Below are 19,095 nucleotides of genomic sequence, written 5' to 3'. Positions count from 1 at the left end.
AAAAAATCTACTCGCCAAGCGGTGGCAGAGGAAGACACACACAAAACAATTTAATGTTTACGAACTTTCGGAGCCAGTGGCTCTTTCTTCTAGCAGAACAGTTGAAGAGGAAGGAAGATGGGTGAAGGAAAACGACAGGAGAGGATTAGGGAAAGGAGTGAAGTTCATAAAAGTAGCCCAGAATCCAGGGTCAGATGAGACTTACCGGATGGGATGAGAAGGAAAAACCAATTGTTGGGGAGGGCACTGGATGAGATTTGAAAACATGAGGGCTTAAAGGTAGAAGACAGGGTAATATGCAAGACAGAGATTACTACTAAAACATCATGCACTAGTTAATAAGAGTGAAAAGCTAAGTGCATTTTCTGTAACCGCTACCTCTAATCATCCCTTGCAAGCCTTCCAAGAATTCCTCAGATGCAGCATTGCTTCACAACCTTTCCTCAGGTCCCTACAAATTGACCCTAACCTATCCTCTGCAGAACTTCAAGCTCTATAGTCCCTAAAAGGTGATGACTCTATCATTATCCTCCCATCAGACTAATGATCTACCACTGTGATACTTGACTGACAGGAGTATGTTACTGAAGGTCTATGCCAGCTGTTCAACACCTGTACATACAGCATCTGCCATCAATAACCCATCCCTGTGATTCAAACTGACCTGCAGTCCCTTCTAAAAGCCTCAAGACCCTCACAAGGACTTACACCTCAATCCATCGAACTTCTTACCCCACCCAAACCACGCACCTCCAACTTTTACCTTATTCCTAATATCCACAAACACAATCTACTTGGCCATCCTACAGTTGCTGGCTTCAAAGCACCCACTGAATGTATATCTACCTTAGTTGATCAACACCTCCAACCCATAGTACAAAGACTTCCCACCTGTATTAAAGACACCAACCATTTCCCAGATCATCTGAAATCCATGTCCATCCCACTCCCACCACACATCTTGCTTGTCACTATTGATGCCATCTCCCTCTGCTCCAACATTCCCCATGTACATGGTCTGTCCGCTGTTGAACATTGCCTCAGTCAAAATCCACCTGATTCCAAGCCTATGACATCCTTCTTGCTCATGTTAATCAACTTTGTACTTACCAATGATTACTTCACCTTTGAGGGGTCAACATGCAAACAGATCAGGGATATGGGTGTGGGAACCAGGATGGCTCCTTCCTATGCCAACATTTTCATGGGTCCCTAAGAGGGGAGTTTCTTGGGATCCATAAGCCTTCAGCCCCTGGTTTAGTTCAGATACATTGATGACACCTTTGCCATATGGACTCGTGGTGAGAATGACCTGTTAAAATTCCTGGAATCTCTAACTACCTTCTCCCAATTAAACTTCACATGATCCTATTCCGAACCCCATGCCGCATTCCTTGATGTTGATCTCATCCTCACTGAAGGCCAGCTACACACTTCCATCCACATCAAACCTACTAACAAGCTTACATTTTGACAGTTGCCATCCTTTCCATGTCAGACGTTTCCTCCCATACAGCCTTGGCATTCGAGGGAAACATATCTGTTTGGATGCGGAGGCTTTACAGCAATACGCCACACTCTCACTTCAGACTTCACTGGACTTAATTATGAAAAACAGCCTAGTTCTGAAGCAGATTTCTTGGGCCATCACATCCAATCCTGGTACTGCTGATCCCTCCAGAAAACAACTTTGGAGCACATCACTTGTCACCCAGTATTATCCTGGTCTTCAATGTATCAATCAGCTACTTCAACGAGGCCATGACTTCCTAAAATCATGCCCTGAAGTGAGATCCATTCTGTCTGAGATTTTGCTCATCACACCTAGAATAGCTTTTTGTTTCCCTCCCAATCTCCGCAATGTACTTGTAGGACCCTATGCTCCTTCTGCACCCATCGCCTTACCCTATGACTCCTAGCCTGGTGACCAACCCCATTACATGGCTTGCCCTACGCACCCTTCTACCACCACCTATTCCAGCCTTGTCACTGGCAAAACATATACTATCATAGGAAGAGCCACCTGTGAAACAACATATGTCATACTCCAGCTTTTATATAAGAACTGTTCAAACTTTTACATCGACATGACTATTACCTAGTCATAAGTTAGGATGAATGTGCATAGGCAGAGGGTGTATACAGGCAACACACAATATCCTGTTGCAGAGCATGTTGTACAACATGATAATCATGACCTCGGTGCCTGTTTCACCACATGCACCTTCTGGATTCTTCCCCCAGACACCAGTTTCTCAGAACTCTGTAGATGGAAACTAGCACTACAACATTTCCTTGGTTCTTGACACCCACCCAGCCTTAATTTACATTAATCCCTTCCATCACAGCATTTATTCATGGTAAAAACACCTTTCTTCACTCCATTTTAGTTCTTTACATATTTTACTTTCTGGCTTGTCTGTTTTTTGCTGCCCCCCCTCCCACCTCTGTTACATACAATGCACTTAGCTTTTCATTCTTATTAACGAGTGCATTATGTTTTAGAAGCAATCTATGTCTTGCATATTACCCTGTCTTCTGCCTTTAAGCTCTCAAGTTTTCAAATCTCATCCGGTGCACTCCCCAACAATCAATCTTTCCTTCACATCCAGTCCAGTGAGTCTCACCTGATCTGACTACGTATGTGAACTTTACCCCTTTCTCTAAGCCTCTCCAGTCCTTTTCCTTCACCCCTTTTCCTTCCCCTTCAGCTCTTCTGCTAGAAGAAGGAGCCACTGGCTCTGAAAACTTGTAAATGTTAAATCCTTTTTTGTGTGTGTTCCCCTGCCGCTGTTTGGTTAGTAATTCTTTTATCTCTCCATTCACATTATTTTTACTTGTTTCAGTCACCCTTTATTATTTGGAAATCATTTTTCCACTGCTGCATCATAGCTATTAATGCCAGTTTCGGTGTGGACATCCTCAAAGATGTCAGGTCTATTTGTTGCCATTAGATCTAACATATTTCCATCATGTGGGGTTCTGCACTATCTGTTCTATGTATGAGGGGCATTCTATAAATAATGCTACACATTTTTTTCTTTCCTGGCTAATTTTGGTCGAAAAAAAAGAGAAATTTGTCTTGGGACATCATGGAATGTTCCTGCTTCAGCCCCTTGTATATGAGACAACTTTCTCAAGGTCAAATAAGGAAAGGACAGGTACTTTATTTCAGTTCCTATAGTAATGTGTCACATCACTAACAACTTTAATCTTAGCACAATTCAGTGCACTTTTAACCCATATGGACACAGACTCTGATTCATTTACTTTATGACAATTCCATGTCTTCAGAACCAATGGCATGGTAGACATAGAATAAGTAGTATCACAATCTCTGTTATACATTTCACATATCTGAAATGTGCAATAAGCAATAACTTCTCGGCTGTTAAAAGTCTCCAGCCCTGATATAGTTCCACTTTACAACCACGTACTAGAGCCACAGTAACCCAAGCATTACCATGTGCACTAGCATCTGCATCAGTAAGTGTAAAATTGAGTATGTATCCACAAAACACTGAAGGACCATGCAGAATAACTTGCACATCTACTTCGCTCTTCATAGTAATAGCTATATTATCAATAGCCTTATATCATGTAAGGCATGAACGCCTTCTCCTCCTAAATTAACGTGGCATAACTAGTCTGTGTCGATGCTGCTGGATGTGCGGCTGCTCAACGATTGACGCTGTCTCACCAGAAACATCACTTATATAGCTGCCAGTTGTGGGTCTCAGACCTCCCATTGGCATGGTTCCCCCTGTGAGATGTCAGTGTCTGTTGGTGAATCAGTATCTGGCATAACTAATCACTGTGGCTCTAGTACATGGTGGTAAAGTGGAGACTATCAGGGCTGGAGACTTAACAGCTGAGAAGTTATTGCATATCACACATTTCAGATATGTGAAGTGTATAACAGAGATCATGGTACATCTTGTTATATGTCTACCATGCCACTGTTTCTGAGGAAGAGGAATCATCATGAATCAGAGACTGTGTCCATATGGGTTAACAGTGCACTGAATTGTGCTAAGATTAAAGTTGTTGTTGAAGTGACAGATGGCGACATTATGCATAGCCTTCAAAATAGCATCTGTAATAGAGGTATGTTTCAAGCACAGAGCTGTCACTGAGTTTCTTTTGTCAGAAAACCAGAGCATCACAGATACTGACAGCTGCTTGCAGAACGTCTATGGAGACCTGGCAGTGAACAAAAGCACAGAGACTCATTGGGTGAGGCATCTGTCATCATCGCTACAGGGTCATGCAGACCTGTCTGATCTCCTGCATGCCAGCTGGCTGCACACAGCTGTGACACCTGCAGTGTTGGAATGTGTGGACACTCTCATTCAAGATAATCAATGGATCACAGTCAAACACCTCACTGCACAACTGGGCGTCTCTTTGCTGATGCTGACACATTCATCCACCAGTTGGGGCACTCAAAGGTGTGCACTTGCTGGGTTCCTCGTCAACTAACAAAATACCATAAAGAGCAAAGAAATGACCATCTGTGTGGAGTTGTTTACCCCAATGGGAAGCAGTACATGGTTGGTGGGAAGCACTGCTGAACAATGCAGTGTAACAGACAAGGTTCTATGTGATTCCACACAGGACCCTGTTTCACTCACAAACCATTCTAATCCTAAGCTACAAGAATCCAACAAGCTGGATTCATATCTACTCCCATCTGAAGAGCTATCAACAGCACCATGAATGAATCCAATTGCTCTGGATCTCATGCAGCTGGCTGCACTGTCTCCTGTGTTGCCAACTGCACAAAATCCTTTAGCACATACAGATAAAACTTGCTTGACTGTTCTCTCATACAAATGTCACCTTGGCAACCTATTAGTCATAGGACAAAACTCACACTACTATCTTTTTGACAAGATCAACCAACTTTGAGGTTCACCACTGTGTACAGCATTTTTGCTTTGAGCGAAGTCATCAGTGACGGCATGAAATTCGTCACCCTGCTTAGCCACCTTGGGGATCTTGTAGATCAGTAAGTGATACCATCCTCATCCTCCCTGCCCCCCCCCCCCCCCAACAGAAAACAGATATGAGACTGCGAAGGTAGCTCTACCCTGCCACCTCACATGCTCCCCACAGGAAGAAATCTATTACAGCATTTATGATGAAGTTTTAAGAGACGAGATTCCATTGCAATTATTTATGGTACCTCCTAAGCACGCATACTCTAACTGGCCATGGTCATGCATTAACATGGATCTTTGGATGCGTGCCTTATACTCATCGATCAAATATATTCTGTCATGCAGCACACACAATAAAAAGCAATGTTGATGAAAGTTATGGTTAGCATGTCTTGCAACTACAATGACTGCATAACTGGACTCCCGCCTACAACGAGCTGAGCTGACCTCGCCTGACTCTGACATCTCTATGCTCAGTTGAAGTGATGACTTCACACAGCCACAATAAACCTCTGCTTACCCACCATCAGTTTCATGCCCATACCTGTGCAGAACATCACCAAAGACATTCTGCTCCCATCTGTGCATAGGATCACCAACCACACCATGCCCCTCACACAGAATCGCTTTTGCTAGTACCATACACAATATGCCACTTCCACTCATAACTGTTCTCCAAACTTCATGCATAGTTGCAGGAGGTGTACCAGACTGTGCAGGATAGCTAGGTCTCCTAAACACCCACAGTGACAATGACGGACTGCATCCTCCCCAATCTTTCCACAACAACAGACTATTTGTATGGAACTTCATCAGTGGCCGACTATACCTGTTCAACACTGGCTCAGAAGTCAGTACTTCACCATCCTCTTCACCATGTCAAACACCATCCTACATGTCTCTCCAACTCTGTGCAGCAAATGATACAACAATCTGAGTCTATGGATCACAGATCCACACAGTAAACACCAGCCACAATGATATATTCACTTGGACATTTCTCAATGCTTATGTTGCTAAACCAGTTTTTGGTGCAGACTTTCTCTATCACTTTCATTTGGTTACCAACCTGTCCGGCAGTGTGCTAACTCATACAACAAGTGGCTGCTCTACACAAGTGTTGTAAGCCAGGCCCCCTCAGCGGCCCAATGTAACAGCACAGCCCACCTACCACTGTAACCCCCGCCCCCTACAGATATACATGACATCATCGGCTCCTTCAGGATTTCCTCCACACCATCAACTGCATTCAGCACATTTAACATCTCTATTTTGATATGCCTGAAACGAATTTTTGCTTACAACATGACTACATCCAAAGACATTGAGTGGGAACTCCACATGGCACAGTAACACCTTGAGCAGCTATGTCACCCATCATCTACACCCGTTGTCCCCATTTCCCACGAGAATGGTTCATACAGTGTGCCGTTAAGAATGGAACAGTTCATAACATTATCACCATGCCCAGACCCCCCCCCCCCCCCCTCTAGTACATCACAGACCATGTCAACTACCACCAGATCTACATCAGGCTGCAAGAGCAGAGCAGTGGATGAACATTCTTACAGGCTGGGATAGTTTGCCCCTCTGGCAGTTCCTGGTTTAACCCACAAAACTGATCATTAAAAACAAAACAAAGGACCGTTATGGACAGCTAATAAACTTCTAGGATTTCACCTATTCCCATTATTTAGCAAGCACTTCTGTTTTTAGTGTCACTGACAGTAAGAAAGTGTATCTACAAATATCTGGGTGTCCAGAAGACATTCACAAAATGACTCTTATCACACCTTTTGGTTTGTTCAAGTTTATATTTATACCACACAGACTTAAGCAACTGGTGCAAATATAGCAAACTTCCTTGATGGTTTACTATCAATTTCCCATTCTTTCATGCTTATCTCAATGATATCTTAATTTTCTCACTTGACGACACCTCCCACAACATGCAACTCAAACATGTTCTGGATACCCTCTTTCACAATGGTGTCATTATCAATGAAGAGAAATGTCAATTTCAATTCAAAGAAGTTGTCTTCCTTGGACAAACTGTAAATGCTCCAAGCACCCACCCCACACCACAATGTATAGAGACTATTCAGCAACTGCCACCATCACAAGGCTATTAAGAACAATGTTGGTTCTTAGGCATCACACATTTCTGCAGAAGACACCTTCCACAGGCAGCTTCCCTGCAAACGCCATTAATGCAATCCCTTGCTGTCAAGAACACAACCAGCAAAAGCAAACTCACATGGACAACTATGCAGCCTGCTTTTGAACCCCAGGCCATTACTATGGCGCACACCCTCCTTATTGCACAGCAGACATGAGTGACTCAGCCATCGGCATTGTGCTGCAACAAATGGTGGAGGGCATTCAGCAGTTACTACATTTTTTCTCATGCAAGATCATGCCATCACAAGGCAAGTGGTCTGCTTATGACAGGAAACTACTAGCACTCTACAAAGCAGTGCACTACTTCATGCAAGACATAGAAGGATGCTTCCTAACTATTTACACTCATCATCGTCCACTCACCGACTCTATTTGCAACCCATCCAAGGACTCTTGCCACCAACGGTTTTGGCACTTAGACCACATTTATGAGCTTACCATGGATGTCTGCCACCTGAGAGACATGGAGAAAATTATGACAGACTATTTCTCATGCATCAGCACCTTGCCATCTCACCTCAACTACAAACACTTTTCTGTGGCATAGTAACAAGATCAACAGTTAAAAGCTCTCATCCATCACCCATCCATTAACCTACAGATCAATGGAGTTTATGTTTCACAAGATTGGACACATTCCCTTGTACCTCAACAATTCTGCTGAGTTGTCTTCAAGCAGCTGCCTAATTTGACTCACCCCAGCATTTCTCAAACCACTCAGTTGGTGGTGGACTGGTGAAGAAATGCTTGTGCATGTGACCTATGTTAAAAGAGCAAAGTTTCACATTATATGCAACAGCACCTAAGTCACTTCGAAATCCCAAAATGGCATTTTCGACATGTGAATATTGACCTTGTCAACCCACTTCCTGCCTCCACTGGCGAACGATACATTCTGCTGGAAATAAATTGTGTCACACACTGGCCTGAAGCAATATGACTAAAAGAGATAACAGCTGAATCTACTACCATAATATTTACTGAAATGAGGATCTCACACTTTGGCTACCTCATATCCACCACAACTATATAAATAAATGCCGTGTGGCTAGGGCCTCCTGTCAGGTAGATCGTTCGTCTGGTGCAAGTCTTTTGAGTTGACGCCACTTCAGTGACATGCTGTTGATGGGGATGAAATGATGATAATAAGGACAACACAACACCCAATCCCTGAGTGGATAAAATCTCTGTCCCAGCCAGGAATCGAACCCAGGCCATTAGGCATGACGTTCTGTCGCGCTGACCACTCAGCTACCAGGGATGGACTCCACCACAACTAACCAGGGCCCACAGTTTGAATCTGCCCTATTCCTAGAATTGTGCAGTATGGCAGGTACAAAGTGATTCCAAAGCACTACAAAGTCCTATTGAGCAGTGGCACTGCACATTAAAGGCAGCCCCCATGTGCTGTGGTGGTCTACGGACTGAGGCACTATTTTGGATACTTCTGGGAGTCCACACAGCACAAGAACATGAACTCAGAGCCACATTGGCTGAAATCTAATTTGGAAAAACGCTATCTCTGCCAGCCAACATTGTGTTCCAAGAACCATCAATTATGCCACCACACCTATCTGACCTGGTCTTTCATGTCACGCAACACACTGCTTACCTCCACATACCTCCACTCCTTCTGCACTTGGTGTCTAAAGTCTTTCTACATAAAGTACTTAAAGACTATAACTTTATAATGTTATGAGATGACATGGTACAATTGCCCTACATCCTCATACTCAGGCTCCCAAAAGGTGTTTTGAATAGACTATTGTACCTTTCACATATTATTATAGCATCTATTAACCATGTCAAACCTGCAAGGCCACTACAAATATCTCACTAGACAACAACAATTGCCAAGTTCTCCCCTATGCTACACCTGTCGACCTCCACTAATGAAGCCATACTGTCAATCTTCAAATTGTGACTGGACATCCATGAATTCCAATGACCATCTTTGCACATAATTTCAACATTTCCAACTATTGCACGACCACAATGTTGCTGTTTTGCCCTCACTGTGGTGCACAATTTAAGCTGTTGGACAATGGTTCTCACGCCAAACATCAAGTGCTATGGATAACACTCTCATGCATCTGCGACAATGAATTTCACTGATGACCTCTCCGTTGAGCAGCCTAAACACTGTAATACATTAAACAGAGCTGATATCCATTAACAAAATATCCATCCATGAAGCACTTCTTTATTCTGAAATCAAACTTTCCAGCAATTGCTTCTCCAGTAAGTCATGTCTGTGCTACACAACCAAACAGTTTCTGTAGCTTTGGCATTTCACCATACTACAGAGTAGCAGGTACAGTCATTTTTAATGTACACACTGGCACTCTGATTACCAAGAAAACAGGAGTCTGTACTGCTTCTGACAGAAAACATTTTTCAAGTTTACTGTTCAACAACATCAAGTGAGCCTTGTTTTTAATGTTCCCATTCATGCACTCATGTATTCCATTTGCTTGTTGTGCTCATCTCACAATCAATTCCCTTCTTTTTAAAACAGGTTTTCATTTCATTTGAAAAATATTCATCTCTGTTATTGCAGTGGAATCTACCAGTCCTCAAACTGAAATGAGGTTTTGCCATAGCTTCAGACCGTTTAAAGTTTTCTAGTACTGGTTTATTTTGCATCATGTGCCACCTTACCATTGACATAGCTGACAACATTGATTTCTCTGAATCACATTGCCTTCAGAAGAGTTCCAGTTTTTGCAACACTAATCCCTACCTGCCTTTCAATGATTTGCACTTTATCAATGCCTTTTAAGTCATTCACAAAGTGTTCACTCACACCAGAGTCCAAAGGAAAGGAAACCAAATCATTAAATGCACCAGTCAAAAAATATTTGTGAAAACACTACCAGTAATAGAATGGAATTCTAATTCTTTAATTTTGTTCTACCTCCTTGTTTGTGAAGTGATTGGATCCCAAAGGCAATCAAATAATCATGCAAAACTAAGAGGAAACTTTACGTTGCAGTTAGAATGTCTAAGGACACAACAAAAATCCAGATGAATTTGCAGTTGCGAATAATGACTACCATCAGCTGTGGAATGGAGTTTTCTCTGTCATCATTCCATTCTACAGCTGATGGTAGTCAATATTCACAATTGCGAATTCATCTAGTGTGTTTCGTAACAGCTGTGATCACCACAGTGCATCATCAGCAGAATAACTCAGGCGCTGGAATATCTTACAACAAAAATTAGTCTCATAAAATGTACTGTAAGATCCTGGACAAGTATAAACAAAAATGAAAATCATTTTATTATGAACACGCAATTGATAACTCAATAATAAAATGAAGACTATTTGTCATATTGTTGGATAGGAGACAGGGAAGAAGAAAAGTACTTTAGGAGATTTCAGAATAAAAATGAAGGAAATATTGTATGTAATCCTGAAAACAAAGCACATATTTTCAACAAACACTTCTTGTCACTGTCGGAATGAATAGTCTGCAAGAGCTCTTTTAATGAAACCTTGAGTTTTATGCAAAACATTGTTCCCACAAATATCAGTAATATCTGTATTAGCCCTGTCACAGTATCTGGAACTGAAAGAACAATAATCAGTCTGAAGAATAAAAATTCCACTGGAGTAGATAATATTGTTAACAATTTGTTGAGACACTGCTATGCTCCTATAAAGAGACACACTTAGCCATATTTCCAATGTGTTCTTACACCAAGCAGATGTGCTCCACAGATTCAAATATGTTATTGTGAAACCCATCTTCGCAAAAGGTGGGAAAGTGGAAGTATACAAGAATTTGGTGTCATCTAGATAGATTTAATGTTCTCAGTGAAAGACAGTTTGGTTTCTGAAAGGGTCTGTCAAGCAAACAAGGAATCTATGCTTTTATAAACGAAGTTCTGGAGTCTCTGAATGACAAAATGGTGACAACTGGATTATTTTTTGATTTACCAAAAGCCTTTGACACTCTGAACTGCTGAGTACTATTACAGATAGCTACATTATAGGAATAACTGGTGTATCGAATAAAAGATTACAGTCATACCTCAAAGACATGAAAAAGAAAGTACTATTAGACATCATAGACTATTTTTGTGGTGGTCTGGTTTCATCAGAGTGGAGAAGCATCAGATTTGGAGTGCCACAAGAATCCATTCTTGCTCCTTTCCTGTTCCTGATATTATAAATGACTTATCATGATATAAGAATGCTATCACTGTAAAGATGACATGTTGAGTTGCAGGCAGGCATGACAAACTAACTGTTACACATTTGAGCTTTCAGCCAAAGCTTTCTTCAGAAAGGTGAACACACACACTTTCACACAAGTAAGCACACCTCATGCACACATGAGCCCTATCTCCATTCCCCCCATAGCAGCATGAGGTGTGCTTGCTAGTGTGTGGCTTTGGCCAGAAGCTCAAATGTGTAACAGTCTTTTTGTCATGTCTGTCATCTTTATAGTGAGTAGCAGTATATTCTTTTCATGATTTTTTTACATTCCAATCTGATTTTACATTGTCTGAATTTACCAGAAAGTACAAAGCTACAGTGCAATTATACAATTTTTGTAGATGGCACCAACATTATGATTGATGGTTTACATGTGAAAACCTTGTAAAATATATTCTCACCAATTTAGTAAAATGGTTTAGTGTGAATGGACTCTGATTAAACTTTAATAAAACCAACTTTTTAAAGTCACTGCAATTGCCAAAACTGAGGAAGAGCTAACTGTTAAGTATGCCACACAAATGATAGAAAGAGTTGAAACAACAAAGTTCCTGGGTGTTATGATTAAACGCAGAGTGAACTGATCTCATCATTCTCGTATAATAAACCTTCAGAAGAGACACAGCTCATCAGTTTCTGTGTTATGTATTATATCTGGGAGCACTGAATAAAACACTATGAAAGCAGCATACTAGAGATACTTCCATTCTCTAATAGCATATGGAATTATATTTTGCAGAAACCAATCCCAAGCAAAGAGAATATTGTTGGCCCAAAAACAAATTATAAGTTCTGTATCCAACAGTGATTCAGATTCCCCGCCTAATGTTGAAGTGGACATGTCTGAGGTACTAAGGCTGTGGCATGCCATCATAGAGGAGCTGCTGCCAAGATATGCACGTCACAAGGTGTCACACCCAGTGGCAACTGTCTGCCGCTCAGCCTATGGCCCAGGCTCAGTGCACGGCTCACTCCTTGCTGTACTTTGTAGCTGTTCATATTGCACCACTGCATGGCCAAAGGGACTTAGTGTGTTTCCAGTCTCAAGTGATTAATGGTATGAAACTGTTGTATTGTTATGTTGACTTTGCTATGTCCCAGATGTGTTAGTGCTTGGCTCATTTTGTGAACTCATTCCATTGCAGACTTACAGAAACACATGTTCACTTCCCTGTGGTTTGGAGTACCCACTGGAAAAAGAGATGATAAACAGTTTCTACCTATGCTGTGCAGGACAGAAAAGGAAGAATAATGAGAGATGCAGGCTGTAGATGTAGTTATAGAAATCTTGTTTGCAAACTAAAAATTCTTAATATGATTTCCCAGTATGTATATTTGCTTATGTGTTTCATTAGTAAAAATACTGAATTGTATAAAAGAAACAGTGAATACCATGAATACAATACAAGGAGAAAACACAATTTCCACAATGATTGTAAATATCTGAAGATGGTGCAGAAGGGAGTGCAGTACAGGAGCATGTATGACTTCTGAAATTTTCCCGGCGTATTTCTTCTTCTAATAATTTCCGGGTATGCAGAATGTCGACGGGATCCGGCTGCATACCCGGAAATTATTAGAAGAGGAGCATGTATGCTTATAATGCTCTTCCTCCTGATATTAAATGTAAGTTTGATAAGCCCATGTTGAGGGAGTATCTCAGACAATTTGTTCTGGGAAGGTCATTTTGCAGTTTGGAAGAGTTCCTTCATCACAATAAGAAACCCTCCTCGAACTCTAAAATTTATGTGTGATGTAATACAATGAAAGACTGAACAGTTATGTAGATAGTCATGTAGCAAACACAGATCTTTTCAGTGGTTTCCTCATTATTTTTAATTTGCCATGTCTGCTACATCATGTAATTTGTCATCTAACCACTTACATATAATGAAAATATGATCTAACTTTTGAATTTTGTGTAACATTACTACCTACCTATTGGTGTGTTTAGAAAGATCACGCCAACTGTTATTAGTCCAGTAATGGTATCACAGAAAAGGCCCTTCGCTTGCAAAAAATGAGGTAGTAGATTTTATTTTCTATCGTATGCACTTAGTTGTGAGAGCACGTAGAATGCAAGTTTTCAACCTTCAAAGACCTCAGGATAATTTTTTGTAGGGGAAAAAAAAAGAAAGAAAAAAAAAAACAAAAAGAAAAAGAAAAAAAAGAAAGTAAAAAATGTTGGCACTTCTTTCAGATTTTCACCTATTGCTCAGAAAATATGCACCCTACTGAAAATTTTACTGTTACCAAAATGACAGCACATTAAATTTTTCCTCTAATGACCTACTTCAATGTCAAAATTGGTGCAGTCATTTGGCCACAATCAGTTGTCATAGCTTGGTCATTTTTACCAGCCTGGCCAAAAAATCAGCAACAATGTGTGTAATTCAAAACAGCTACTCCAAATGAAAAAGTCAAGTAATCAAAGTTGTAGAGCATGAAATTTTGTGTTACAAAAGCATCTAGTTTTTCAGTTTTAAGCAGTATTAAGCATTCACACACTTGAAAGTCAAAGTAATTCCATTTTGTAGCTTTTTGTAAGTCAAAGTCATTCAATCAAATGTAATTTCCACTAGGAAGACATAAATATGTCTCACCTTTGGGTGTAGATGTATCTACAGATCTCCCTTGAATGATGTCATAAACAGCAAGGCTGCTATCCCCTCCATTCCTTTTATTGTTTCCATTGTTAGTCATGCCCAGTCTTTCTGTGTTGTCTGAAGGACACATTAAAATTCCTTGCCTTCCAAAATTCTCATTTCTGTATTTGAATTTACTTTTGTTGTGTGGTCAGTTCATTTAAAACGAGTGGCCAACATTGTATGGAGATGTGTTTTACATGTGACGGCAATTGGGCAGATGGTGATGTGGTAAAAGTGAAACATTAAAGACTGGAAACACTACTACAATCTGGTTAGGATAGGTAAATCACAGTGCATCTTAAGTTATTAACTGGTCTGGCTGAAGCTGGTGTGCACAGTGCTTGTCAGAAGTACAATAACCCAAAACTGATTAGATCGTATTTGACAAAAGGCCCTGCACTGTCAATGTCAAATCTTCAATCATACAAGAAGGTATTTGATTTAAATAAACACTGCTTTTATTGTGGCAAGGAAATTGATGCTAGCTGGGAGGAACTTAGCAGATTTCCCTATGCAAAATGAAATAATGTTCATAAGGTGATGAAACTTGAATTAAGAGATACTGTTATTGGGGTAGCTGAAAAGCAATGTCATGAATGGGCCTGTGAAGTACTGGGACATATACTATAACTTCAAAGTTATAACACTTGCATCCTCCACTGTAGCTCTCAAGATAGGGAAGAATTGGATTCCTACCATAAATCCAGTAACATTGTTTCACAGAATGTGTGTTATCAAGAAGTCTGAAAAGTCTTGAAGTTCTGTTTCTCATCTGAAATTTCCCCACACCCCATGTAATTGTTCAGAGAAGGGTACAAAATCACTTCTCTATGATGCATTCACACCTCTCCAACAGAATGACAAACCCAAAATAAGAAGCTTTGTGGAGGATCATAGTCACCTGCTCCATATATCAGTTTGGCACATCAAAGAAAATTTTGGAGTCATCTGCATGAAATATGAAACCTATTTGTGAAAGCACTACAGATCCGAAATCACAGTTATATTTGATGGCTACCCAAGTGATGCTTTGAAAATGGGAACAAAGTCTTCTGAAAGATCTTGTCGTGTAAAGACACCAGGTTCTTCATCAGATATCATTTTTGATGAAGATAAAAGTGCTGCAGTGACGCAGAAGAAGTTTTTGTGAATGAGAGCAACAAGAACCACTTGATTTTGATGCTCATGTAGAAATTTATGGATGGAGGTATTCAAGTGCTGCAGGCAAAAGAAGATGCAGATTCATTAATTGTGGAAGCGGCTATTTCCCCAAGCTGCTGAGTCTGACAGTGTGGCAATCATGAACGAGGACACTGATGTGCTTGTTCTCCTAATGGATCAAGGAAATAACTACAGTAACTTGTACTTCCATAAACATGGAAGAGGGAAATCAACAGGAGTGTGGTACTCCAGTAGTTCTGCCAATTTCGATCCTGCAGTTTTCAACCATGCGTTCACAGGACACACCATATCCTCTTTTTTTTTTTTTGGCCAAGGGCAAGGGCACTTACTAAACCATACAGAGCAATAGTCACAGTTGATGTTAGCACTGTATGGGAATTCCAAATGCGTGACATTGGACAAGCTCAGGTATGAACATTCTGTAAGGTCTGCTCTGAAAATCTTTCAAACTTGAAAGGCTACTGCCAACATCAAATGCAGCAAGGTGGCACTCATTGTGATCCTACCATCAAGTGCAATCTTGGCAGGGGAAGAAAACTGATCCAAGCCAGAGGGGATGGTAGAAAAACATATCAGGCTTGTTTCCTGTAACAATGACAAAAGATGTGACACTACACATGCTACTGAAGATGGTTTCCTGTGCATGCAAAACAGGATGCACAGCATTATGTGGATATTGCAAATCTGGACTGAACTGCCAAATGCTGTTTTGGCTTATCTTGCAAGAATGTCCAAGAAACTGAGATTGATGAACATGAGGAAGAGACTGAAGATACATTCCAGAACAAGGAAGTTGCTGAAGGTGCCAAAATGGATCCTAAAGGCCAGATGCTGGACCAGAACCTGGCACAGTCTCCCAAATGACCTTGATGGAATTGAAATTTGATGAAATTTGAATCTCTGATATTTAAATTGTGCGTGTGTGTGTGTTTTTTTTAATATTGTCATGCCCTTTTGTTCGTTCATTTGAACAAATTTTTATATTACTCACACGTAAATACATATCGGCCATTACTATGTACTTGGTTTTCATTTTAAGAAGCCACTCTTAGCAAGTAAGGCATAAATGAAAATGAATAAAAATACACATGATTGAAGAAAATTAAAAAGATGTAGATAGAAAGCTTATAGTGCTCATTATGGAGCTGTCTTCCCACTTTAATTGAATAACTTTGACTTTAAAAAAAATTGGCATTCAGGTATATGAAGCTTAATAGTTCCTAACACTGAAGAACTGGATGTTTTTATAACATGACATTTCATGCTCTACAACTCTGATAATGACACTTTTCATCTGGAGTAGCCGTTTTTGAGTTAGGTGTGTTGGAGCCACTTTTTAGCCAAGTTAGCAAAAATGATTGAACTTTGACAATTGATCAAGGCCAAATGGCTGCACCAATTTTGACTTTGAAATTGTCTCATTCAACACAAAATGTAATGCTCTTTCATTTTGGTAACAGTAAAATTTTCAGTAGGGTGCATTAGTTTCTGAGTAATAGGTGAAAACCTGAAAAAAGAAAGTACCAAAATTTCTTGTATTTTTTTGGCCACAAAAAGTTGTCCTGAGGGTTTTGAAGGTCAAACGTACTCTCACCTTTATGCACAAAGCAAAAAACTGAAATCCTGTACCTCATTTATTGCAAGCAGAAGGTACACCTTTACTGGACCAACATTAAATGTAGAAAAGAGGAACTGGCAAACACTATATCCTTATGAGGTTATCAATTCAGTTCAATTTGATCTCTTTACTCATTCATTAACAATATACATTATATGGACGTAGTCAATTGCAATATAGTTTCTTCACTGAGAGAGTGATGGAGTATGAAACAAATAAAAAAATAAATAAATGAAACAACACATTTAACTCTCTCTCTACTACTACTAATACTAATACTACTCTCTCTCTCTCTCTCTCTCTCTCTCTCTCTCTCTCTCTCTCTCTCTCTCTCTCTAAAACACACACACACACACACACACACACACACACACACAAATTAAGTGAAGCAACTGTCAGAAACAGCCTTAATAAACAAACATCAATAAACTACTGTGACCTATTTGCTACATATACATATACATAGTAAAATCAATGGGAAAAACTGCTCCTTGAAAGGGGGGGGGGGGGGGGGGGGGGGGGAGAGAGAGAGAGAGAGAGAGAGAAAGAGAGCAAAAAAAAAAAAGAAAGAAAGAAAACTGCTGATTTTTCAGTTACAAGAAATAGCTGCTGTTCATTTCCCAATCATAGCTCAGTATTTGCAAGCCCACCATGGCATTAATAATAGTAGTTACCCATGAACCATACAACAGAGGTCTCGTCTGATGACAATGAGCATTGCTACATGTCAAGCAGCTAACAAGGACCTCCAATTATTGAATCTAACTACAACTTGTACAACTCTGTACCCTAAGCAAGGAGATAAAAGTAACATGGAAATTACTTTTCCAGTTATTGTCAGTTCTATAAATGTGTATTTGTAGAAATTGAGACTTTCATTGTTTCTTGATTTGCAGTTTTTGTTTCATAATTTTGATCATATAGCAGCTGAGTCCTACTTCCTAATTTCTGTCAAATTTTCTAAAGCTACTATTTTTTTCCAAAATATAAAGTAATTTATCTCTAACTGTATACAGTCCACTTATTTTATCCAGACTAAAATATATACCACATTTTTCCTTTATAGGTCACTTTCCATTTCTTCATTGGTGTAACAGGTTTAAACAGAATCCCTTCAGCACCAAATTCATTATCATTAGCTCCAAACAAAACAGTATCTGGTATTTTTTGACTGCACAGAAGACCTATTCCAGGCACCTACAATTGATAAAATTCTTAAAAAGTTTATGCATATTAAGAAAAATGTAATTTACTTTAAAGTAAATGTTTATTCAGCAAACAAATAGTCTTATTGTTTACTTACAATTAAATAGCAAAGACCATTTATCACCCCTAATGGTCTTCGTTCGCTACCAGCAACAAAATAAAAACCTTTCTTGTTGGTTGCCATGAAGAATACTGCATCAAATGCCTGAAAAAAATAAGCAATGAGTTTATATAAATTCTTTTATTGAGTCACCAAACTTTTGTAAGTAATTATTTGACATCAACAAATTGGTATGAACACCACTGTACTCTATGATACACATTAATGTTCAAAGTAAGATATGTGTACTATTGTTAACCCTAATAGAAGGCAAAGAGAGGAGGGGGGGGGGGGTGTCAGGCAGGGAGGAAAGAAAGCACCCTAAAGGTGTGTTTACACCAATGCACCTTCTGGCTAATTGCTTGTGGCTGTAGCTTGCCTCACATGTAAGTACTGGAGCCCAGCATTAACACAGGTGTGAATGGAACTCGTATGCACATATTAAGAAAAAAGCACGCAACCTACATGCGTGCCTCTACTTCTGTGTAGGGCGAGATACAGCCACATGGTGATGAGCCGCAAGATGCACAGGTGTAAATGCACTGTGTTCCTTCAGTCCCATCATGAAGTGTTCAGGGACATGGAATGGGTTATTATACATTAACAGGAAGAAACAGCCGTCGGAAGCTTCTTCTGTAAAGTATATCAACAACCAATTACAACTACTGCTAATCTGTCCATGTTTTTCATTATGAAAATTACTTTATTATTACTTCTTTTTCATGCACTCTACTGAGGTTATTATATTAATTATTAGCAAACTTCCACCAGCTCTCAAACGTATGTAAACAGTTTAAAAATGTTAATGTTCTAGATGTAAGTGGTATTGGTCGAAGATTCCATACCTCACATGGGCTTCATTTGAACAGTCTTGGGAAAAGGTTCCTAGCACAAAAACTAATTGATATAAGCACAGGCAACAAATTCAACAGTAATGACAAAATTTGTTTCATCGCCAACCACAGAAAAGAAAAATAGTGATTTTTTTCCAC

At 39.9% G+C, this 19,095-nt stretch overlaps 1 protein-coding gene across 1 annotated transcript in view; it reads right to left on the bottom strand.

Moving 5' to 3' along the window:
- LOC126474556 (uncharacterized) overlaps positions 1 to 19,095 on the bottom strand; it is a 234,788-nt gene that overhangs the window by 128,904 nt on the left and 86,789 nt on the right. The window contains exons 3-4 of the mRNA XM_050102031.1: positions 18,101 to 18,208; positions 17,846 to 17,994 (exon numbers count right to left, since the gene is read on the bottom strand). Of these exons, the coding sequence (XP_049957988.1) occupies positions 17,846 to 17,994; positions 18,101 to 18,208 (257 nt within the window). The remainder of the gene's footprint in view (positions 1 to 17,845; positions 17,995 to 18,100; positions 18,209 to 19,095) is intronic.

The sequence above is a fragment of the Schistocerca serialis genome, chromosome 4 (genome assembly GCF_023864345.2).
Source record: "Schistocerca serialis cubense isolate TAMUIC-IGC-003099 chromosome 4, iqSchSeri2.2, whole genome shotgun sequence".
Lineage (NCBI taxonomy): Eukaryota > Metazoa > Arthropoda > Insecta > Orthoptera > Acrididae > Schistocerca > Schistocerca serialis.
The sequence above is the reverse complement of the archived record's forward strand: the minus strand, read 5'-3'. Positions and strand labels throughout refer to the sequence as shown.